The following is a 24707-nucleotide window of genomic DNA, read 5'->3' as shown; positions in this document are numbered from 1 at the left end:
GCGATGCCTCGGGAAGAGTTTCATTTTCGACAAAGATATCATGATGCGTGCCAGTAACTTGTTAAATTCGAGTTACTCCAGCGTGAGAGGGATTATAAATACACTCACTTTATGAGAGGGAGGGAGACGCCAATAAAACCAAGTGAATATGAAGTTAATTTGAGATAAACGCCAATAAAGACGTAAATATTAGAATGTCTCTATTTGAATATTCAAATACTGGTTAATTCAAACAAATCAGTCCCCGCTGATTAGGGGGGCCAATGGGGAGAACCTGACTGGACCTCCATACACATCCGTGTGAGGTCCCATCTTCTTGTCCTTCGCTGGCCCTCCTCTCTCCCTGCGGACTGGGCACAGGTGTGGGGGGGCCGTGGTCGGATGAACGCCCCGGTCCTCAGTGGCCTTAAACAGTGCTGGGGGGGCAGTGTTTGAAGTGGCCGTCCCCTGCCGCAGGCTGCTTTTGAAACTCACTGCCGTTGAACTTTTAGCGCCACTGGCTGGAAGTTATCCAATATTTATGTCTCTATTGATGTCTAATATTTTAGGGGGGGGCGCGTGAAGGGAGGAAACGGTCTTCTTTGTTTTATCTCTGCCCACAGTTTAGGTGCGTTTGAGTTTTTCTGACTTGGGTCACTGGGAATTGCTGTTATTGCTTGGACTTAATATTAAATTGAAATTTAGCATTATGTTTTTTTTGCCCTTTTATTTGATCTAAATTGAATCACCTTAATATTTCAACCAATAACAACGCATTAAATAGTTTTTGATCAAATTAGAAAGTGAGCAGAAGGCGAACACAAATCAAAACCAAGCAAATCTCCTCCGTCCCAAACATTGACCCGCCCTCGTATCCTCTTACTTGAACGTACGTCACATGACCGAAACGAGATACGCTCTGAATGGGGTTTCTTTAGAGGTGGTTCAAATGTACTCACAGCTGTGGCATATTTGGTAAAGGTTAATGCAAGGTAGGTGTGAGTGTGTGTGTGTGTGTGTGTGTGTGTGTGTGTGTGTGTGTGTGTGTGTGTGTGTGTGTGTGTGTGTGTGTGTGTGTGTGTGTGTGTGTGTGTGTGTGTGTTTGTCTAGGGTAGTGTGTGTGTGTTTTGGTGAGTGTGTTTGTGAGGGGGGGAGAGCGTGTGTGTGGTGTCTCATTATTTTTATACATACCACTATGGTTATATAATGATATACTACTATGAGTATCAAACTACATTTGAAAGTCGTATTCCATTTCCGTGTTCAAGCCGAAGGACTTCTAAAGTAATAAAGATTTAAGTTCAAACCGTTAAAAACAAGTTCAACACACAAAAACAAACAACCAGACTCGTGTGCTGAGAACTGGGTCACACACACACACACGCACACACACACAGCCTTCCATATGCACTCTGGGTATCTAACAGACACACATGCGCACACACACACTGCCTCAGAGTCTAGCCCTGGTCAGACAATATCTCTATTGTTTTCCCAGGCAGTGGGAGGGGGGTTAACCATTTCCTGACTGTGAGTGTGTGTGTGTGCGTGTGTGTGTGTGTGTGTGTGTGTGTGTGTGTGTGTGTGTGTGTGTGTGTGTGTGTGTGTGTGTGTGTGTGTGTGTGTGTGTGTGTGTGTGTGTGCACGTGCATGTCAGAGTTTGTGAGTTGCGTCAAGGGAGACATCAAATAAATATGTGTGTGTGTGTGTGTGTGTGTGTGTGTGTGTGTGTGTGTGTGTGTGTGTGTGTGTGTGTGTGTGTGTGTGTGTGTGTGTGTGTGTGTGTGTGTGTGTGTGTGTGGGAGAGATAGAGAGAGCGAGCTCCAAGTGTATGGTAATTGGCACAGAGGAAGTGATGGAATCTTGTTCTTTTAATGAGCAAGATATACCTGAGGTTTTACCCAATGAACACACAGACCCTCCCCTGTGTTATATTCATCTATTCACTCTCACTTGAAGAACTCCTGATGAAAAGAGCATAAGAGGAGTGCCCCACAGGAATAACACCTGGACAGCACAACAACCGATAAAACAGCGTTGTTTTCCCCTCTCTCTCCGGAGATGTGCATTCACGGTAACTCACTCTCTGCGGTGACTTTGTGGAGCTGGACAATAGCTGGGGTCTGACTCTGACCACCTCTAGGCCAGGGTCAGCTCCAGAAAAAAGACGGAGCCGGGGATCACATTGGCTCTCCTCGCCACCACTTTTGTAGTGCGTCTTTAGAGGGGACGTGGTGATAAAGTGCTTCCTGTTGCGTGAAAGAACCTGGCACCTGGGCTTGACCACACAATGGCCCCGGTCCCTGGGTGGTCTGGCCTTCTGAAGCACTTAATGAGGCCCTGGGGTCAACTGGGCATAGCCCACCCACACACACACACACTGTATAGTCAAGACCCTTTTCACTGTCCCTCTCTCTGTCTATCTCCGTCTATCTCATACCTTTCTCCCCCAGTCTCTCTCTCCCTCTCTGTCGGTCTTTATCTGTCTCGGTTCCTCTTCTTGTCTGTATAGGGCTCACTCTCTATCTCACTCTCTGTCTCTGGAGAGCCATAGTAGAGAGGAATAGAGGGGAGACACAGAAACTGGGTCTCCTCTCTATTCCTCTCTTGCGTGGCTCTCTGTCCGTCCTCCTGTCTTTTACTTCCTGGTCTGAACAGTCCAATCACAGCGCACGCATCACACACACCTGCAGCCCGAGTATAGGGCCCATCTCCTCAATACGTCCGTCTGTCTGTACAGACGAGACACATATTGGCTCAGTCACACCAATGGCCAGACAGACGTTGTGTCATTCCTCGGCGTCGGGACAACAAGCGCCCCAGACACTCGTTGTCTGTGATTGTTCCGTTGTTCCCCGCACAGAAACGCTCTCTGTCGGCTCCGCTGGAGCGCTCCATGGGCCGTTTGGTAGCTCCTACTGCCGTAGGAGCTACCAAACGGTGATGGGAGGGGACTCTGGTTGGCTTGCTGCTGCAAAATCACGATCCAGGGGTTAGGTCTATCAAAATATACATTAACCATGTAGTCCGTTGAAGACGGGTAACCGACACCCACGCTCATCCGCTCCATGGCTCAGTCCAGTCTAAAGCTCTACAGCCACTATCACTTCTTTAAGGCACACATTTATATTTGAAACTGAATAGGATGTGAACCTTCACGTTTTAGATATTGCTGTAAACATACCTTGTGACATTATATTGTTGTAGGCTGTGATGTGTGTGTGTATGTGTGTGTGTGTGTTTGTGTCTGCGTTTGGGCTGGGTGCTGCTGTTAGGGAGTCCTACTCCTTTTTGTTCACCCTGGTATTTGGCCATTGAATGACTCTATCTGTGTGTGTGTGTGTGTGTGTGTGTGTGTGTGTGTGTGTGTGTGTGTGGTGTGTGTGGTGTGTGTGTGTGTGTGTGTGTGTGTGGTGTGTGTGGTGTGTGTGTGTGTGTGTGTGTGTGTGTGTGTGTGTGTGTTCTGGTCTGCCCGTGGGTGGGTATGACCCCATGCGTTGCATGTGTAACTGCACGGCTGCTCAGAGCGGTTATCAGGCTGACCCTGGGGTGAGGCAGCAGTACAAACACCACTCTGTCATCTGGAGCTGAGGCGCTAACCACAGCAACACATTTTCATAGAGCGTAGCGCAACCTAGCCCTCCCCATATAATACAGTGTGGTTCTGTGGTTTCTCTGTGTGTGTGTGTGTGTGCGACTGACCAACTTTCGTTTCCCTAACAAACGTGTGAATACGTCCTTTTATTTTCCTTTGTATCTCCCTTTTCCTGGTTTTCAACCACTTTTTCTTTCTTTGTTTTACTTTCTCTCTCACTTCATGCTCCGCTCATTCCATGTCTTTCACTGTGAAGGGACATCTCATGTGGACACACACACACACACACACACACGCGCCTTCTTCCTAAGCAACTAGCAGTAAGGTTAGGCAGGTAGTTGCATTCACATGACGACAGAGCCAATATCTTGATGATTTTCATCAACTACTCCCTTTATATTTATAAAAAACAACAATACACTAATACAAATGTAATGCCATTTAAGATATGTAGTTACTCACTAGTTTTTTTTATTGTTAGATAGTAAAACCGCCATTTTAAGCTTGCTGAAAATAGGTATGTAGTACAGTAACCATGTTGGCATAGCGAGGGCTGTAGTAGTTGGCTCTGTGTATGTTAAGTATGTTGCATTTCAGGCTTACGTCTGGGAGGAGGCCAAATAACTATAGAGGCAGGGGAGGGATGCATGTGCCTTCGAATACAATATCTGCTAGGCTAGGATGTTATGTAGCTATTGTGTGTGTGTGTGTGTGTGTGTGTGTGTGTGTGTGTGTGTGTGTGTGTGTGTGTGTTTGTGGTTGTGTGTGTGTATGTTTTCCCTGCTTGTGTGTGTGTGTGTGTGTGTGTGTGTGTGTGTGTGTGTGTGTGTGTGTGTGTGTGTGTGTGTGTGTGTGTGAGTGTAGTTGATATGAAGTGACCTTGTTGATATCATGTGCGTGTGTGTATTTCCATGTGTGTGTTTCTCTGGATTTGTCTGTCGAGTTTATATCATGTGTGTGTGTGTATTTCCATGTGTGTGTCTGTATGTAGAGTATTATACAATGTGTGACCTGGGATCGTGGTCTTTGCCTTTCAGGGACCATTCTGCTTGGAGTTCAGCGGGCAGTCAGATCTGAGCCTTCACCAATTTCAGTTGGTGAGAGAACAAACCCCCCCCCCCCATTGTCTTGTTAGATTAATTTGACGAATGACACCAAACCCCTTCTACCTGCTGATTGCTGTTGTTCATTGATGCTATGAAGCTGGCTACAATGGTTGCTAGCCTGGCTTTACCCTCTGCTGCTGTTGCTAAGTATTTCTCTGCCATTTCACTTCTCATGTGCTTCTTCCTATGTGTGTGGCTGTGTGTGTGTGTGTGTGTCTTTCTCTCTCAAACACACACACACACATGCAGACTAACGCATTTACCAACACACAAACAATCACGGCATATTCATGTGATTTTACTTTTTTGTTTGCCATGCACGGTTTCTTATCTCTGGAGGCCATTGATGTGAGATGTTACTTATGGTTTGTGGTTTGTGGTTGGTGTGTGTGTGTGTGTGTGTGTGTGTGTGTGTGTGTGTGTGTGTGTGTGTGTGTGTGTGTGTGTGTGTGTGTGTGTGTGTGTGTGTGTGTGTGTGTGTGTGTGTGTGTGTGCGCCTGCCTGCCTGAGTATCAGCCTCATGCAGGAGAAGGAAGCCTAAAGTGTATTTCCTGTAACTGTTTGAGCAACAATACGTGGAGCTGGTCCTGAATCCTGCTGCCACACTAAACGTCTAGACTGGAAGCGTCCAAGCCTACTACTACTGCTACAAAACCACTACTATTACTCAACTACTACTTCAACTAAACTACCACAACTAAGAAGCTAAACAGAACCTTCTGAGTGCCATCTGCTGTTCTGAACATAGCAGTAGTGTCCTCCTGGGAGTTAAAGGAAGTATTGGAATGTCAAAGATGGGTATAATGCAGGGGTAACCTCTTCAGGTGGTAAAAAATAACCATCAACATTTTGTCACAATTATTCTTAGAAAATAATTCGATTTAATTATCGTTCAACCTTATGAAGGAAAAATATACTTTTATTGCAAATTTGATTTGACCATGGAAAGAATAATCAAATTCTGGGGTATTTCATCATTTTTGATCTCGGATGGTATCATGGAAAACAGATGTTGAATTCAACCTGGAAATAATGGAAATAATGAAATCTATGTTGCAGCCATGTTGGTGAACGGTAAACAACCACTAAAAGAGCCAGAACCTTTAGTCTGATACTATTCTGCCCTTTATCATGGGTCCTTTTTATCCTTCTGATCAGTGTGCTATTTATTTGAGCAGTTCATGAAAACATTGAGGAGATAATTAACATAATATTAGACTTTGCTGAAGGCGAAGCCTGAACCACTAAACTACTGATTCACCTGTGCTGCTGCTCGCCACGAGGCTCCCAAAACACTTCCTCAGCTCCTCTCCTCCGCTCCTCTCCTCTCCTCTCCTCCTCCACCGCTCTCCTCCTCCACTCACTTCCGGTTGTCCTCCAGCACCTCCGCCTCCCCCTCCCCTGCCCCCTCCTCCGTTCTGCTCCTCCCCCTCCCCACCTCCACCCCTCTGCCTCCTTCAGAACCAGTTAGACAGGACCTGGCAGGATTCAGGGCTGGGCGTGGTTCCTCTGTCTCGCTGTTTTTGTTGTTTTTTGTTGATTTGCACAAACACACCTTTGTCTGCTGGTGAAGTCTGGGCCTAAGTGAACGTGTTGGTGCCATGCCTCCAGCCCTGATCAGGTGAAACCCGGTCAGGGTTCAGCGCTCAAACAACATGCATCTATATTTCATGCAAACGTTATACCATATATATATATATATAAATTGATTTGTAACATGAATAATTATAATAATATATGCATGTCATATTTCTTTCTAATGTTTATTACAAGGTTTCCATATTTTGAAGTTGTAAAGTCAATCAATCATTTTTAAAGTAGTGGTAGTGATTAGTAATTAGTTATTCATATGAGATCTCTATCTCGTGTGTGTGTGTGTGTGTGTGTGTGTGTGTGTGTGTGTGTGTGTGTGTGTGTGTGTGTGTGTGTGTGTGTGTGTGTGTGTGTGTGTGTGTGTGTGTGTGTGTGTGTGTGTGTGTGTGCTTGTTTCTGTGTATGTATGTGTGTGTGTGTGTGTGTGTGTGTGTGCACGAGGCGACCGCCAGAAGAGGCAGCTTCTGAGGGAACAGTGGGGGCCGTTCCACTGGGGAACTTGTTTTGACAGAAGCCCAGGTGTCTCATTGTTGGCGCTGGCACGGTTCAACAGATTTACCAATTAGTAGTGGGCCCAGGGCGCAGAGGAGAGGAGGGGAGGGCGAGAGAGGCAGGGAGTGAATGAGAGGGGGAGAGAGAGTGAGAGTGGGAGGGAAAGGGAATGAATGAGAGATGGAGTGAATGAATGTGAGAGAGGGTGAGAGGGGTTGAATGAGAGAGGGGGAGAGAGATTAAATGAGAGGTGGAGAAAGAGAGGGAGGGGGAGAATGAATGAGAGGGCGAGAGGGACAAGGAGGGAAAGTGAATGAGAGAGGAAGACGCAGAGGACGGGAGGGAGGGGGAAATAGCTGGGGGGGGGGGGGGGGGGGGGGGCAAGTGGTGGGTTTAGCCATAGTGATGGAATGAGCATTGAGAGGGAGGGACATAGGGAGGGAGGAATAACGGAGGCAGTAGAGATGATGGAGGAGTGAGTGGGGGAGATAGTGAGCTAAGGAGGGAGAGAAGGGAGATTGTGAGGTAAATAGTGAGGGAGGAGGTGTGAAGGAGGGAGGGAGCGGGCGACGTAAGGAGAGAGGAAGGTGGATTGAGAGAGTGAGTTTAGAGAGAGAGAGGAGGTGAGCGAGGAATAGATTGTGAGGTAAGGAGAGAAGAGGACAGAGGGATAGATCAGGTTGAGGAGGGAGGTAAATGGAACAGAAAGGAGATCTGGAGGAGGCGGGACATGGGGAGAGAATAAGGTAAGGAAATAGAGGAGGAGTTAAGGAGGCGGGTGAGGAGGAGGTAGTGAGGGAGACGAAGCTAAGGAGAGAGGAGAGGTAGGACAGTGTGGGTTAAGGAGAGGTGAGGAGGAGGAATGGAGAAAGGAAAAGGTAAGGAGAGAGGGATAGACAGGAGGGGTTGGAGAGGGGGAGAGCATGGGGTAAGGGGAGAGCGGGTGAGTCAGGAGTAAGTTGATCTCTCACCCCTCTCCACCAGTAGTGATTTAAGAGAGGCTGGGGTTTCTCTAGCTCAGAGGTCAGGAGAGGGACAATATTGACTCAATCTAATGTAATGTTTATGACATTAATTATTCACCGTTAATTGGACAACTAGAGGAACATATGAGACATCCGGCACTACAGTCACATAGCAGGCCATGCTGGGTTAGCCAACTGGATCAAACTAGAGGCTACCATTACTTATACTAACACTACTGCTAATATGGCTAATACTTATTTTATAAATGTTGAAGATGCTACTCATGATACCCCTGATAGTATAGAAAAGTAAGACTAGTAACACAACCTGTGTCTTCTTGCAGATGCAATGCAAGGTATGACGTCCTCTTGAGTTTCCATTCTGTCACTAGGCAGACTACAGTCAGATCATACCAGGGAATGTTGCTACATTCAGCAGGAACCCTGGTCACACTGCACTCATCCGGCTCTGCATGCCAGCACATTTGCCAGTGAGCAGCTCAGATCAGAGTGAAGAGACGCCCCCCCTCCAGGTGCCCTGCTGAATCCATAGTCATCCTTCAGCAGATCCTTCAAATGTCTTCATTTTGTGAGTGTTTTGTGGTCGTGAATTTCGCTGTAGTTGATCCAACTAGGAGAGCAGTTTACAAAATGGCTAAAATTAGTCATAAAGGTACTATTCCCTCTAGGCGTGAATGTGAAGTGCTTTTGAAGTGCTGTGCCTTGTTGGTTGTGGCTCCCAGGAAAAATCCCTCTAGACACTGGTTTTAACTTTTATTTTTAGTTAAAATACAATTAATAAAAGATTTTCTCAGATACTGGTACGATATTAGAAACCACTGGTCAAACCTAATCCTACCTTTCGTTAGTAGCAGTAGCATGCTGGTATTTATTTGTACACCAAACAAGATTCTCCTAAGTAATTAAGAGATTAGACTAAATCAGCATGGACAAAGTAACCACACACCTGGGATGAGAGGTGAGGCAGCCATCATGCAGGTTGTGTGTTTTTGTGTGCTACCCTGGCCCTTGTTTGCCTCTATTTTTGATGTGTGTGTGTGTGTTGTTGTTGTTGTTGTTTATATTTATCATTTTCCCCTGTCGGTTTCCCTGTCAGTGTAGCCGGCCTTGTTTTAGCTCCTGGCCTCGCCTTTCGTCTCATCCGGGGAAGGAATTGGGATGAGAGAAATATTTTTCTCTGCTGTCAGGAGCTTAAAGCGCTGCTGTGTCTGCTCCTTTACTCCCACTGTTTGTCGACAGCGCTGGAAGTGACATCCACCCAGGCTGTGCGGGGTTTGTGTTGGGTTTCCTTCCTATGCGTGTGTGGTTCTGCTGTAGCGTTGTTTTTGTACACCACCACAACACGACACCGCTCAGTCATTAGCTGATGTCGGTGCCGGTGGTTGGTGGGATTAAGGCGGGGAAGGGAGAAGCAGAAAGAAAGGGTTGGTGCTTGAGAGGCAAAGAGAAGGAGGGTGGAGGAAGAGCAGGGTGGAGCGAGATAGAGGAATGGAGAGATAGGGATAGAAGGCTAGGGCGGGAGAGAGTTGTAGAGGGAGGGAGAGCTGTGGGGAGAGAGTCGTAGAGGAATGGAGAGATGTGGAGAGAGAGGGCTAGCTGGAGAGAGAGTTGTAGAGGCATGTCACTAGAGGAGGTAGAGGTGGAGGGAGAGGGAGGGGGGTAGAGATGGGGCCTTCATTAACGTCAGACTGGTCCGCGATAAGGTATCAAAAGATATTTTTTTCCCAATGCGTGAGACAAGCCAACAGCTGCTGACCAAGCCCTGTGTTTCCTCATATGGAGAAAGACGGGAGAGAGTGCGGTGCATCATGGGAAAAGTTAAAAAGACAACAAAAAAAGAGCTGAGAGAAAAATAATCTGTCACCACAGTGGGAATATTCCTTAGTGCAGCAGTGCTGTCACAAAGCAGCCTCCATTTCATACATTATTAACACCGCCTAAACACATTATGTGTGTATTTATTCATTCATTTGTCTTGTTAACATCGTCTCAGAGTGAGACAAACAGCGTGCTCGGACTGGCTGTGTGACAGTTGTGTGTGCAGTGAGATACGAATACCAATCCCGTCAGTGAGATTGAAACCGAGCGAGCGAGATAGCAAAGGGCTTGGAGAGTGAGTGAGAGAGTGAGAGAGAGAGAGAGAGAGAGAGAGAGAGAGAGAGAGAGAGAGAGAGAGAGAGAGAGAGAGAGAGAGAGAGAGAGAGAGAGAGAGAGACAGAGAGACAGAGAGAGAGAGAGAGAGAGAGAAAGAGAGAGAGAGAGAGAGAGACAGAGAGAGAGACAGAGACAGAGAGAGAGAGACAGAGAGAGAGTGAGAGAGAGAGAGAGAGAGAGAGAGAGAGAGAGAGAGAGAGAGAGAGAGAGAGACAGAGAGAGAGACAGAGACAGAGAGAGAGAGACAGAGAGAGAGTGAGAGAGAGAGAGAAAGCAAAAGAGAGAGAGAGGCAGAGAGAGAGAGGCAGAGAGAAAGAGAGAGAGAGAGAGAGAGTGAGAGACGGAGAGAGAGAGACAGAGAGGGGCGAATTAGGGCCTGCTATGTTCCGCAGCCTCATTAAGGACATCGAGGTGATGATGTCGTCTCGGCGCCCGCGACCGGCCGCGGCTTCTCTTTGAACAGCCTCGCCCCCTTATCTGCTGCGCGCTCAGCGGCGCCGTAACGATGCACACACACACACACGCTCACACAGAAGCACACACACCCTGACACACAAATCTACGAAACCACAGATTCACAATCCCGCACACACATGGACACACTGGTGTGAACACACACACGCACACCTGCTCCCCACAGAAACAGTGGCGTGCACACCAATATCCCTACAAAGACACACAAACACACTCATGAGAACCCGCAAATATTATCCTCACAAACTCACCCCCACACATTCACCTCCCTCACTTGTCATGCCTGTGTGGTTTCTGTGCACGCTGGGAGCACACGGCTCATCCGCTGAATTTTGGGTGTATATGTTTTTCCCCCGCTCGCTGAAAAATAAAAAATCCTGTTTCTATTTTAAAAAAGAGTATTTTTGCAGCGACATCACAACTGTGTGTTCTAATTGGAACTTTTGCCGCTGTCTCCATCTTGTGTTGGAAGGGCAGATGGGTATTGGGGCGGCGGGTGGGGGGGAGGGGTCAGCAGGGGTGGGGGGGGTGGCGGAGAGGCCTGATGGTGGTGTAGCGAGGCGTGTCTAAATCAACTGGCAGCATGAATGACTCACTTGATTCTTGCTGCAATCCATGGCAGCACTTTTTTTTTTAACCCTCCTCTTCAAACTGCACTCCTTTTATTTGCGGAAAGGTCTCGAATAACTCATAGGGAAGATTCAGTACTTTCTTGTGTTCTTCAACCATAGAAGACTTCTGTGGTTGAAGAACAGACACACACAAACACACTTGCCTACATTGTTCCGAGCAAGGTCTAATTTTTTTTCCCGATTGACATGGAATGTTAAAACATGTAAAGAATCCAGTTGTGAATTTGTTCACTAAGCAATTACTCACAAACCTGTAAACTCACATATCTACCCATAAATTGATTTGCCAATGAAGTTGTTTGAAATTACATGAATAGCTCAGAATTTGGAACCCAAAGATGGGATCAGAATCCAAATGGAATTCTAGCAAATCTTTTAAATGGATTTCTAAACCTACTTTAATTTTGTGGAATTTGAAACAGAATTTTTGGAATTCAACACTAGAATGATTTGTAAATTGAATTTGGGGATCCCTGGATGATTTACACCTTGGCCCAGGGTATTTGATTTACCACTGGACTCCTTCCAGTCTACAGCAGCAGATAATGTGGTCCACATGCTAAGGCTTCACCTGACCCCTTACTCATATACAATAGAGTCAAAGTAGAGTCAAGGAGAGTTGAAGTCGGAGGGAGGACAGGGTGGGGAGTTGTGCCTAGGAGAGAGAGGATAGTTGAGAAAGAGAGATTATGTGTGTGTTGGGAGGTGGAACCAGTTTTCCTGAGTGAATCCTTTGGTTCAGTGTTTCCATAGTGGAATCTGCCTTTTTGTTGAGCTAATGTGTATCTTTATCTTTTGTTAACAAAAATGGACGAGGTCTGTCTGGAGCAGAGCAAAGACCTTACTCAACCTTGGATCAAATAACCAAGCGGTTCTCCGAAGGCCGCAAACCATTGGAATGATTCCTACAACAAAATCATATTGAATATAACTTGATTGTCCTGATCATCATTCATGCCATAGAATCTGACCCAATCTTTTTTGTATTATTTCAAGCGTGAAATCTGCTTCCACATGACCTAAATATGGGTGCAAAAAACAACAACTGAAAACCTGTTATTCCTGCTCTCAGCTTCCTCAACCGTTTTATTGTCCTTAATGTACCGTCTCCTCGGCCTGCCGTCGCAGCCACCTCCATCAGGGCTCTCTGTGCCCCACCCTCGCATGTTTTGCGATTTGTCGCTCATCCAGCGGGGGGATAAAAAACCTCAATCACGGCTCTTCTGGCGGCTCTTCCTCTCCACAGGAAGTGACACGTTGCTCCCCAGCTGAAGGCGTACCTTTAGCGACGGAGCCCATCTCTGCTTTTAATGAGCCTACTGACCGCACGGAATCGCAATCTGATCCTGTCCTCCCCGCGACACACAACAAAGGACTGCCGTGGGTTTGGACACAAGACAAACACGCACGCACACAGAAACGCACACGCCATCGCAGTGGTTCTTCCTTAATAACACAACCAACTGCCAACCAACTGCCAATCGTAACACAACCAATAGTTTCTCCTCCAGCCGTGATCAAAATGGCTTTGAACCCTGGGTTCCCTTCTGGCTTTCTCCCCATCTGCATCAAACACAAATCAATAGCCCAAACTTTACAGCGGCGGTATCTGTTTCTCCATGTAGCATGCCCCGATCCCACTCACGTCACGAGCCAGACACACACACACACACACACACACATACACATACACACACAGGCACACAGGCAGGGTGCTGGAATGTTTCATTAAATAATAGATACGTAAAATGAATAGATTTTTCATGTATGTTCAACAATACCGACGTATATCAGTAACGGACGGCATTCGCGCTGTTGACTTCCATCGGCCAAGAAATCACAAACAACCACCATTAAGGGGGATAACCACAGCATTTGAGTAAGGGAAAAGGTTCCCAACGGACAAAGCCAAAGCTAAAGGGATCACTAACAAGGTGATGGAGTTCATCGCATTAGATGCCAAACCTTTCTCCGCTAACTAGCTAAAGTTTGCAAGACAGACAAACATTGACTTTCAAAATATACCCTCTACCAAAAAACCAAGCAATTTGAAACCGTCGTAGACACATAATAAACTATAAATAAATAATCACACTTCTATTCTTATTGTTTTAATAAAACATAAATACACCGTTCAAATATTGTCAAAGATTATTTATGAGATTGTATAGATGAATGGTTCATCAATGAACCATAACATATTTAGGATAATTCTATAAATGACATAGAGCCATGTATTAGTCGGCAATGACCTCCCCCCCCCCCAAACCCCTTCCTGTTGCAGTAGGCCTCAGTTAAAAGGAGAACGGCTCTTGAGAATGACGACGCTGAGAAAGAAACATGGCTGCGGAAGGAGGGCCTGGTGAGGTGAAAATCAATGGGATGGCGCACGGAAGCCTCTCCACATGAGGCCTGGCGTGTGTGTGTGTGTGTGTGTGTGTGTGTGTGTGTGTGTGTGTGTGTGTGTGTGTGTGTGTGTGTGTGTGTGTGTGTGTGTGTGTGTGTGTGTGTGTGTGTGTGTGTGTGTGTGTGTGTACTTTTTGCCTGTGTTATGAACAAAAAAATATGCTTTTGTTTACCAAGAGATAAAGCATAACCAGGAGTGAGGTAGGGGAGAGAGCGAGGAGTAGGAGGGAGAGCGGGGGGGTAGAGGGAGAGAGGGTGCATGAGAGAGCCGCTCTCCTGAACATCTTTTGAAAAGAATAAAATACACTAAGAGCCGTTGTTTGGTGAGGTGGAGTTGTGTGGTAAAGGCATCGTTTCATCCCAGAGCGTAGAAACCAGCGTGGCTTTCAGGCCTCCCCCTCTCTCTAGTCCAGACAGAGCAGAGAGAGACCATTCAAGGGCCCACCGTGGACCAGGAGACCCCCCGGGCCGGTCCGCATTATGAATACAACATGAGTAAACACACACCTACACATACTATTAGAGTAGTAAGAACAGCGGTCCGTGGTGCAGCCCGACCAGAGGCCCTTAGCAACGCTCGCTCGTCATCTCGTCTTCGGGGTCATCACTGTGAGAGGAATCACATCTCATTTGTGGGCGTGATCGAATGATCTGCTGCATAGGTTTACCAATGTTCTTTTCGGGGGGAAGGGTTGGGGCTTTCGGCAACCGTAGAGCCACAGATGTACTCGAAACCTCATTGGTCTTCGATCATCGCAGGGGACTCTTTCTCAAACCAAACCCAATAAACAGCTTCCTGCATTTGGCCCACGCTACCACGTGAATGAATGTATCTCATCTCGTCTCACCGCCACTAACGTCAGACACAGAACAGCCCACAAGTTGCACTGTCCATGTTATACCTTGTCCAAATCCTGTGTTCAACTGCAGTTTGACAGCTCATGTGACCAATTTAGATTCCGTCTGAAGTATAGCGGTGCTTTAACCCTTCCAGTATGCCATTGATTAATACGAATACCTTTTTAAAAGTGTAATCAGTCCTTTTTCTATTATCATTATTTATTATCAATTTATTTATTTCTATTACACAGCAGCTGTGAACTAAGAATACAATGGCGGATGAAAATTCCGTGTTTTCTTTTCCTGACGCGGTGAGCGCTGAATGGCATTCAAGGCTTTAACATGTGCGTCGGAGCGCGCCCATTCAGCTGGAGTGTGCACAGCGGTGAGAGAGACGGTGTCGAGTTGCCTGCAGCTGGCGGTCAGCACCGTGGGCGCAGTTGGCACTGCTGCCGATGCCATCGCATGCCGGAGGAGCACTTCGCCACGCAAAAGGATGTGCCGATTTGAAAAGGGTGCGCGTGTGTGTGTGGCGGGAGGGTGGGGCGGGGGTAGTGATGGTGGCGTCGTTCTTCATCTTCTCCACACTTTTGTTGTCTGCGCTTCCTGTTTTGAAAGCCATTAAGGAGCAAATTTCCTCACAGCGAGAGGGGAGATGAAAAGGAGCGGTCTTTTGAAACGTGTCCAGGCTGCAGTGTCGGGAAGAGAGAGGGGAGAGATAGCTATCAGTAAACATGGCTGTCAAGGGGTCGGCGGAATAGGCTAATTGTGAAGGCGGAAAAACGAGCCATTCATTTCATTTTCCTCTTCTTCTTTTTTTAATTTGATCTGCTGATGAAAGATGGGTTCTCGCGCACGCGTTTTGTTCCTTCCCAGCTGTGGGGCTTCATTCACCCGTCGGCGTCGGAGGGGCGCAGCAAGGAGCAAGCCCCTTCACCCCCCTTCACCCCCCTTCACCCCCTTCACCCCCTTCCTAAAAGGCTTTGTGACATCTGCACCCACACATGTCTGCATTCACCCATAGCCACTGGGTATTTATAGATGAGTCGGCTCTTTCATGCCCTGAGCTCGTTGAGGTACAGATGACGTGAAGATGCAAACGTGACTGCTCGCCCTTCACCAATATATTTATATATTTTGGTAATGGTAGCGTAGCGTTGTATCGTATGGCCCGCTTACCTGACCGATGCAATGCTTACGGATCAGATCCATGCAATCATAATTTGTTGTTGTGACGAGACCTGGGTGTGTGTGTCCTTGACCTTTTTGTAGTCCTTGAGCCATCAGGTAGATTCAAACCATCAGCATGCTGGTTTCTGTAGCACTGCAGAACCCTCCTTTCTCATCTCCCCTTTCCCCTACCGACAGCTCCGTCTTTATATAAACAACCCCACACACACACACACACACACACACACACACCCACACACACACACACACACCCACACACACACACACACACACACACACACACACACACACACACACACACACACACACACACACACACACACACACACACACACACGCGCACGCACCCCTTTGCAGTTACACGTACGTACATGCACACACACTTTTCACCACACTTGCACATGTGCATGCCTGCACACGCTTACAAACACACGAGCACACATGTACACACACCCAGCCTCTCAGCGCGCTGCCCCTGAGCTTGGCCAGTGTGAGCCTCTTAATAAAACCGACAGGCTGTAATTGGTCTTAATTGCAGCCTTGGGGCATCGTCAGGACGAGTGTTGCTAAACAAACTGTGTAGTCTGCCGGCTAGGCCAGCTAGCATCCGCGCCGCCTGCCAAGCGCATGCCTCCCTGTCTGCCAGCACATGAACGTGCACGCTTGATTTGCTCGATTTGCTTCCGTCTCTGAGTTTTAAGTTAATAGAGTGCAAGAGCGTGTCAAACAATTCAAAATGTGCGGGAGTCGGCAGAATTTGGTTTTCTCATCCGAGCGTATTTGCGTGGTTGTATATTTGTTTGGATGTAATTGCGAGTGTCTGTCTGTGTGTGTGTGTCTGTCTGAGCGTCTGTGTGCTTCCATGTGTGTGCATAGTTGCCTGTGTGTGGCAGAGGGAGTACACTTCAGCGGACCGCATTCCTCCCTCACTCGTCGAGTCATGTGACCTGTGAACAAGCCCTTACAGGCCTGGCGGTCGTCACACACACATGCACACACGCGCGCGCACGGCAGCCTCACCCGAGCGTGAACGTCCCGCTGTTCCCCCCACCGTTAAACTCCCCGTGACAGCTAAACACAACATGGCTCCCAGGAAGTGCGCACACACCTCCAGGTGTCAAAGAAGCAGAAATTTAACTCCCAAACACCCTCCATTCTTGGGCAAAGGAGCGCCGTATCCACTCACCCCAGTAGCACCACCTCCTGGCAGACAGACAGGGAGCGATGCTGCGCCCGGGCCTACCATTAGCAGCACCGGGCGCAGGGGAAGGTGGTCACACACACACACACACACACACACACACACACACACACAGACACACACACACACCCACCCACCCACACACACACACACACACACACACACACACACACACACACACACGCTCACACCACGGGCTCCGCTGGGGTCACCGAGCACAGCTGATGGAGAGCTACCAGATTGAGTCATTCAGTGTGTGTGCGTGTGTGTGTGTGTGTGTGTGTGTGTGGTGACCCTTAAAGCTGTGAGCCGACAGGAGAAAGGGGAGATTATTACGTGGAGCTGGGCCCCGGCTCAGGCCTGGGGCCCCCTGAACCATCCCACCGCCCTCCCGGTTGTTGACTTATTTACAGAGCCCTCCTCTAGCGGCTGGACTCTGCTCGGTGCTGTCTGATGGGCTGGGGCAGGGTAACCTTTCATGGCTGATGTCCCATCAGTATGGGAACCAATATTGTACTGTTATCACTTATCAGCATCAATAGTATGGTACAGTTCTGGGAACTAATATACTGTTATCATTTAGTATCCTTATTAATATTGAGTTCTGGGAACTAACATTATACTTTTATCATTTAGCACTATCAATAGTAATGCAGAGTTCTGGGAACTAATATTACACTTTTATCATTTGGCATCATTGTTATTATTTTAGCATTCATGGAACTAACAATCAACTTTTGTTTGGCATCATTATTAGTATTTTTGAGTTCACGCCACTAATATTCTTTAATTTAGCATTGTTCCAGGATTTTATCTACTTCTCAAAATAGTAGAAGCTGAGATAAAGGCCTACTTTTAGTTCTGGTCCATTAATTGGCAACAGTCAACATATTTAAGAAAGAACCGTGATGTTTTACGTCATAATTAAAAGCAAAATGTAACTCTTTGTCAGAGACCCTGGAAGCTCCTCATGTACCCCTGATGGGAATCTGCCACGATTCTGGGAGACTTGATATCGATCATCATGTTCTTTTGTGTACAAAAATACTTAATAAATATCAATAATAACACTCATCCACCAACCTAATAAAAACTGCTAGTGAATTATTCGCAGTGCTCCGACACAGTTGTCACCATCCCCAGACAGACAGACAGCCAGCCAGAGAGAGCAAGAGAGAGACGGCCTGTGTCCAGGGTTAAACAGGCCTGTAATGATCTCCTGGTTTAGTGGAAGGCCCCATAAAGACTGGCAGGGCCTCTTCTTGACCGCCTACTACTGAAACAGAGCCCGAATAGCATGCTGTCTTCCCCCCCTTGCCTTGGTACAGAGAGACAGAGCACATAATTAAGATATATAGGCTGCAGCAGCAGGCAGGGTATATAGGCTGAAAATAAAGACAGTCTGTGGTTTACTGTTACACTGGGCCGGTGCTTATAGCTGTGTTGGTGTCTGTATCTATGTGGTTGCACGTCTGTGTGTCTGTAAGTATAAACAGTATGTGTCTGCATGTGTTGACGTGTATGTACGCACAGCAGGCACATAATGCTGTAAAAGCCTGGTGAGTTTACTGGCCATATCAAGATCGGATGACCTGGTCAATCTGAGCAAAAAGTGTGTGTGTGTGTGTGTGTGTGTGTGTGTGTGTGTGTGTGTGTGTGTGTGTGTGTGTGTGTGTGTGTATATCCATCATTTGCTCCCCCTTGTTTTTATAATCCAGATCTAATAGTGTGTATCTGATGTAACAGCCTACTGAATCCAGAAATTAACACACACACACACACACACACACACACACACACACACACACACACACACACACACACACACACACACACACACACACACACACACTCACACTCGCACACACAGTCCCAGCTTGGTAGTTTTAGTGCTTTCTACGAACATAATTATAACTATCCATCAATAGAAGGGGCGGGGCGGTCCAAATGAAGATGGATCGCAGCGTAACGGTTAGCCTAGCGTTGCGTGCAAGCCGTAGCGCCGCGGAGTCCACCCGTAATTAAACGGTCAGGACGGGGCTAACCTGAACACGTTCGTGCTGTGTTAACGACAAGCGCTCTGCTGGCCGGGGCTGCGCGGTGGTGACATGTCTTCCCTAATGGCCAGTGAAGGCTCCAGTCGACTGGAGGAGAGGGAGGGTTCTCCTACATTACACCCAGGACACTGCCATCGTGGGCCCAGGCCCAGGCCGACTGAGCCAGCTGGGAACAACCCCGTGGTTAATTACAGCGTGGACTGTGTGTGTGTATGTGTATGTGTGTCTGTGTGTCTGTGTGTCTGTCTGTCCGTCTGTCTGTCTGTCTGTCTGTCTGTCTGTCTGTCTGTCTGTCTGTCTGTCTGTCTGTCTGTCTGTCTTTGTGTGTGTGTGTGTGTGTGTGTGTGTGTGTGTGTGTGTGTGTGTGTGTGTGTGTGTGTGTGTGTGTGTGTGTGTGTGTGTGTGTGTGTGTGTGTTTGTGTGTGTGTGTGTGTTTGCGTGCGTGTGTGTGTTTGGATGGATCTATACTAAATTTTAATAATAAATAAATATAACCAGAACCTTTTTTTTTCACTATATATTACAATATTTTTTATATAATTTATTATATTGTACTTCTGGTCGTGTATTTCTAACCCTATATCAATGTTATATTTTATGGACATCTTGTAAACATTGGAAAGACACACAGAGAGGAAGTCCTTACCAGCCAGCAAACAAACAAACACAACCAACAATAACCAAGTGAGAGGCCTTCGTCTCGCCCCGTCCCCCTATCTCTGTGGGAACGGGGGAGGCTTTGAGCAGGAGTGTTTGTTATTGGATAAGTCCGGGGAAAGTCCAGGAAATTGACTTAATTTCATAGAGAAGCACATGACTGCGTGAAGATCTTGGCAAACCAATTAACCTCGGCTCAACTCATTAAAAACTCTTAATTTCCAGGCAGAGGAGTGGCCATTACTCTGCTTACGTCAGGACATGAAAGCCCAGATCTGTTCCCCGAAAAACTCCAAAAGAGTAATTGGAAGATGCACGGGAAGGACCCGTCGACTCCTTGAATAAACATCAAGGTCATTACGGAGGGAGCTGGAGGACAAACAGGCCGAACGGCACATATTTTTGTTGCTCAAATAAGCAGAGAGAGAGAGCTTGAGGGGTCACGACCCCCTAGCGCAGACCGGGGTACCCCTAAATGCGCCGTCGGCTTAGAGACTAACAGTCCAGCGGGGTCGATGGTGAGGCCTGCGTTTAAAGGAGACCGTTCCAGCGACCCCCTGTGTTTTTGGTGTGTATCCTTAATGCTGTGGTCATACATTCCTACCGAACAAACACACAAAGTCTGTATCCATCCTCATCGCAGCCAACTAATCAAACCCTTCAATCCAAATGCCTCTCTTTGGAACAGATGATTTGTCTTTGAATGAATGACTTTTTTTTACCTCACCTTGGACATTTTAAAAAAAGTACACCACAAACACATATCAAATAAAACTATATATATATCTATCCAAAAAATAGTTCATTTTAGGGGATCTTTAGAGCATAGTTTACATCTTTAGAGCACCTCTAAAAGGATTCAGTTGCAAAGATGACCGTAATGGAAATGTGGTTAATGGACCGTAATGTTTTGAATGCCGTGAAAAGGCTTTTGAAGAAGCCTGTGTTGTGTGTTCTATGAACTGGGATGGGGTTCAACAATATTTACCTAACATGAAGCCGTAAAATCGAGTTGTTCTCATACTAGCCTAACAAAGCATCGCTGATTATATTTGAAAAAATGTTTTTCGAACAGAAATACCTGTTGTGCTTCTTATTTCAACTTGCAATAAAAACGGATCTGAAACAATTAATCATTAATACAATTATTCTGTTCAAGATTTAAAAAGAAGAATGCAATTTTATAATTTTTTCACATTTTTACAATTTTACCAAAACAATACAAATATGTAAGTGGGTTTGATCCTTAGGGTAACATTGGAAATAACATTGGGGAGGCTTGAGACTGATTTCCCTGCAGTCTGTTTGTCTGGCTGAATTATTCCTGGTGTACCTGGGACTTGTGTGCCTTTTTACACTTATTGAAAGTCCATTAGTGTCAACGAGGAAACAGACATTAGTAATAATGACAGTCGAGCGCCAGCATCATTGTGTGATTATTATTCATATATTTAATTCATTTCATCCATCTATTTAGAACAACTATCTAATGGTTTAATGGCTGTGTTCCCTCACAAGGCCTTATCCACACACCATGCATTTGTGTGTGTGTGTGCTTCGTCAATGATGTGCACGCACATCCAATCTCATTAGAATAATTACAGAGGGACATACAGAGACCATTTGACTGTTTTCATATGTATGTTATCTAAAAACCAGGCAGTAAAAGACGATTGCATCTCTGCTTAATGGTATTTATCCCTGCCCGCCTTTCAGCCTTCAACCACCACCAAGGCCTAAAGATGAAGCATTTGCTACTTTAGACTAATACGTGGCTTTGTCTTCTCCATCATTGTGATGCTTTGAGTTGGAAAGTAAAGTCTTTCACTCTGCATTTACATCTCTTTACATTCACCCATTCAGCCGACCATTTTATCCATAGTGTCGTAATTATCCGTCAACCCCATTGTTTCCCGACCTTCCTCGGCAAAAGCCCTTTAAATAACAGGTAACATAAGAAAAAAGTGGCCTTTCAGTTTTTCCACATATTGGTAGTATTTTTTTTTATTAATAATTGATTTTTTACCTTTAGAAATTAGATCTAGTTCCGTCCTTGCCGGTACCGTAACGGTCAACAGTGATTAAAATGGCCGGGGTGCGTATTCCGGCCTAAAATAAGTGTATTGGTTACATCGCCCTCCTATCGCACCACGGCAGCCAGCCACCCCCTCCAGCTCGGAGGCAAAAACGCCCTCCGAAATCTGATTATCCCCCATTATAAAGAGCGGTATTTCCATCCCGCCGATTCTCGGCACTGCGTCTGAGCTTTCGGCCGCTTTAGTGCCGGGAATGGGCCGCTTTTTGACAGTTAGTAGATACCGCCGCCATCACATGTTTGGACAACCCGTGTCTTTTGTGACATGGGGAAAAGGACAGGCAAGAAAATAAAAAGCAACTAAATAACACAGTCTCAAAAGATCAGGAATCAATGAGCCGGAGAAACGTGATCCGGGCGGCCCGCCGTGTGACCGTCCCCCGTCCCCCCCCCCCCTCCCACCCGCATTACAGGCTTGTGTCTGCAGACCGACTCTCCTCTCCCTCGCCCCCTCGGAGTTGTAACTCAAGCACTAGGAAGCCGTCTGACGATGTTTGGGTATTGGCAGAAAAAGGAAAGGCTTTTACTTAAAGGTTAAGGTTTATTGGGTTACATGTTCGCCGGTGATGGGCGGTAGACAATTCGAGTCGTGAGGGCTGCATTAATGTGCTGGTTTGTGTTTCACATTTTGATCTAGTGCGTAATGTTGAATCACAGGAAATGATCAATGAGACGGGAGAGAAAATGGATGAGAAAGTGCACTTTTTTTTCAGGCGTATTTCGTACGACCAGATGCTGTTAATCTTTGGCAAAAAATTGTTGAGACGATTGCTTAAAGCACGCTTAAGTAATTCGTTTTTTATCCTTCCATTAAGAAATTATATAGATTTTTTTTTATAAGCCCTTACTTTCATTTTCAATTAAATGTTCACAATTGATAAATAACACTTATTTTTTTATGTTATGGATTTATTTGATTTGAAACATAAACAGTTGGTGAGGATGAGGTGATAAATGAGAACCTCTAAATCATATACTTGTATACAAACACTTAAAAAGACAAATATTAAAGAAGCTATATTTTTCTGTATACCGATGTAGCCCTTTTATATCCACAGCTGATAAAGATGGTTCTATTCTGGATCTTTAATTTGTCTCCTTGGTATCGTCGTTTTGTTAAGAAATGTAGCGACGGTGACATAATACTTAATCTTTTTCCTTCTATCCTTAAGAAATCCCGCTCTCCTTTTGTGGGAACCAAATCTGTCATTTTGTGGGTTTGTATTTGAGGTTAGAATAGACAGTTTCAACTTCTATTGGAGTTGTGATCTGTTCTGGCGAGCAGAAGAGAACGCGCTGTGACGCATGGCTTTGTTCACCCACTGGGGCTGGGAGATAGACGGATTATATAAAACAGAAAGCGTGGGGGAAAAACAATTTCTGGACATTTCTAGGAGATAAATTAAATTTCTTTGCTATTTGGAGGTCCTCTTTGAAAAAGCAATTGTAATGAACACATTCAAAACCGGAGAATAGATTCACCCTCGGCTTCAAATAAGTCGGTGTTATCGGACTCCGTCATTCGCTCTTTCCCATTTTCCAGTTGCTAATTGATGTTTTTGATGTCGGGGAGAAAATTGAAGAAAATGTCATGTGTGAACCGGCGCGGAAGTTAATAAGAATGACTTCGTTGACTGAATTCACAATGAGCGCAGGAGAGGCGTGTAATCTGGACCGCTGCGAATTTTCCCGTCTGTCAACCAAGGGATGAAATCGACACCTAGCAATGCAATAGGACTGTAGCCGTCTATACTGAGAGATAGAGCATTTTCGGATGCTGCACCCATCCCGATCCTCATTCCTTCTCCCTACTCGCCTTTATTATTTTCTTTAGACTTCAGTCTTTTTCTCCCTTTCCTTAGTTTGGTTTTGTATTCTTTTTCCACTGGTGTCGAGCATCTGTTTTTCCAGAGTGTTCCTACCCCAGCTGGGGCTAAGCCATTCGCTGGGCCGGTCGCTCCAAGCAGCCTCCTCAGTGACGGCAGACAATAGTCGTTGTTAATGCTGTTTTGAGTTTGAAAGGCTCCAGAGCTCCCTATAAAGGTTAGATTAAGATATGGCTAAAAGATGCACCGATAACCGTCGGGGTCATTGCATGCGCTTGGGTGATGTGTAACGGAGCCTGAACTTAAATCCCCTGAAATAAAGGGATAGAAGCGCTGCCGTTCGCTTGCTTCCAGCTTGAGCCATTTATCGAACGCCGCCAGCTAAACCTAGCCGTGTTAGCTTGTTTCGGATTTTCTTTGTTTCGATTTTTTTGCGGTCGCTAGGTGAAAGTTTTTTTTACGCTTCTTCAAAAGTGTTCCATGGTCGATGCGTGATTACGAAGGCGAGGTGCGATTGGAATCCGCGTTTTTAATTAGGGTGTGGATTAGTCGAGTTTGGTTCAGCGCTTCTGATTGTGTTGTTGCTGGCCTCAAGGGGGCCGGGCTAAACCCCTAATACGGCCAGTACCCCTAAGCGCTCTTCTTTTTGAAGACACCAGGGGAATAAAAAAAAAAGAGCTAGCCTCCGCTTGCGTTCGACCCTCCGAGGATCGTGGGTAAGGGACATTATTCTCAGAATAGGCAATTAATTCTGCTGGCAATGATCGGTTAGAGTCCCCTCCCCCCCTCCCCCGCCTCCCGCCACCCCTCCAAATGCCCTCCTCGCCACCCTTCACTCGTCATTTGAAATGCTAACACAATGAAATATTTTTCTATTGGTCCGTGTCCCTCGGCTAAGCCGCCGCCGCGGGCGAAGAATTTCATCGACTGATGAGACCACAGGCAGACCCGATAAAAAGGTTAACCGTACGTGACACACACTCAAAGTAGCTGGCGCTACCTTGAACTCCGAAGTTCTGTAACTTTTATTTGACTTTTATTGTTGCCGATGCGGGTGCGCCACTGGAGCTCTGAATTAAGCGAGGCTTTTGTGTATTATTTGTCTGTGGTTTGTTTATTTCCGTTTTTTGTTGTTTTGGCGCCAGGTATTTTTGATACATTACGATCAAAATGTGGCTTATTTGTTTTTGTTTTTTAAGGATTTAGTTTTTGTTGTAAATAATGATTTCGTATCCCGCGTAATATTTTCTCGCTTCGGCATTGTTCCATTGTTCTGTTGTTCAACGGGGATTTTTATTCACAGAAAACCAGCGATGGTCAAATACAACGCCTTTCAGTTGATATAATAGAATCAAAATAGTTTATCTTGTGAATAAATTACCAAATGTTGATGATCAAAAAGAAATTGTCCTAAAAAACATTC

General features: G+C 46.1%; 1 protein-coding gene across 23 annotated transcripts in view; it reads left to right on the top strand.

The window, feature by feature from the left end:
* The window catches only part of tcf7l2 (transcription factor 7 like 2), a 101757-nt gene that overhangs the window by 40698 nt on the left and 36352 nt on the right, over positions 1 to 24707 (top strand). For 15 of the 23 annotated variants that reach the window (XM_030339971.1, XM_030339982.1, XM_030339976.1 and 12 more), the window contains exon 5: positions 4612 to 4671. The exons of the other annotated variants lie outside the window; for them this stretch is intronic. In XM_030339971.1, coding sequence (XP_030195831.1) covers positions 4612 to 4671 — 60 coding nt within the window. The remainder of the gene's footprint in view (positions 1 to 4611; positions 4672 to 24707) is intronic. 23 annotated transcript variants of the gene reach the window in all.

This window comes from Gadus morhua, chromosome 18, assembly GCF_902167405.1.
Source record: "Gadus morhua chromosome 18, gadMor3.0, whole genome shotgun sequence".
NCBI classification, from domain to species: Eukaryota; Metazoa; Chordata; class Actinopteri; order Gadiformes; family Gadidae; genus Gadus; species Gadus morhua.
The sequence above is the reverse complement of the archived record's forward strand: the minus strand, read 5'-3'. Positions and strand labels throughout refer to the sequence as shown.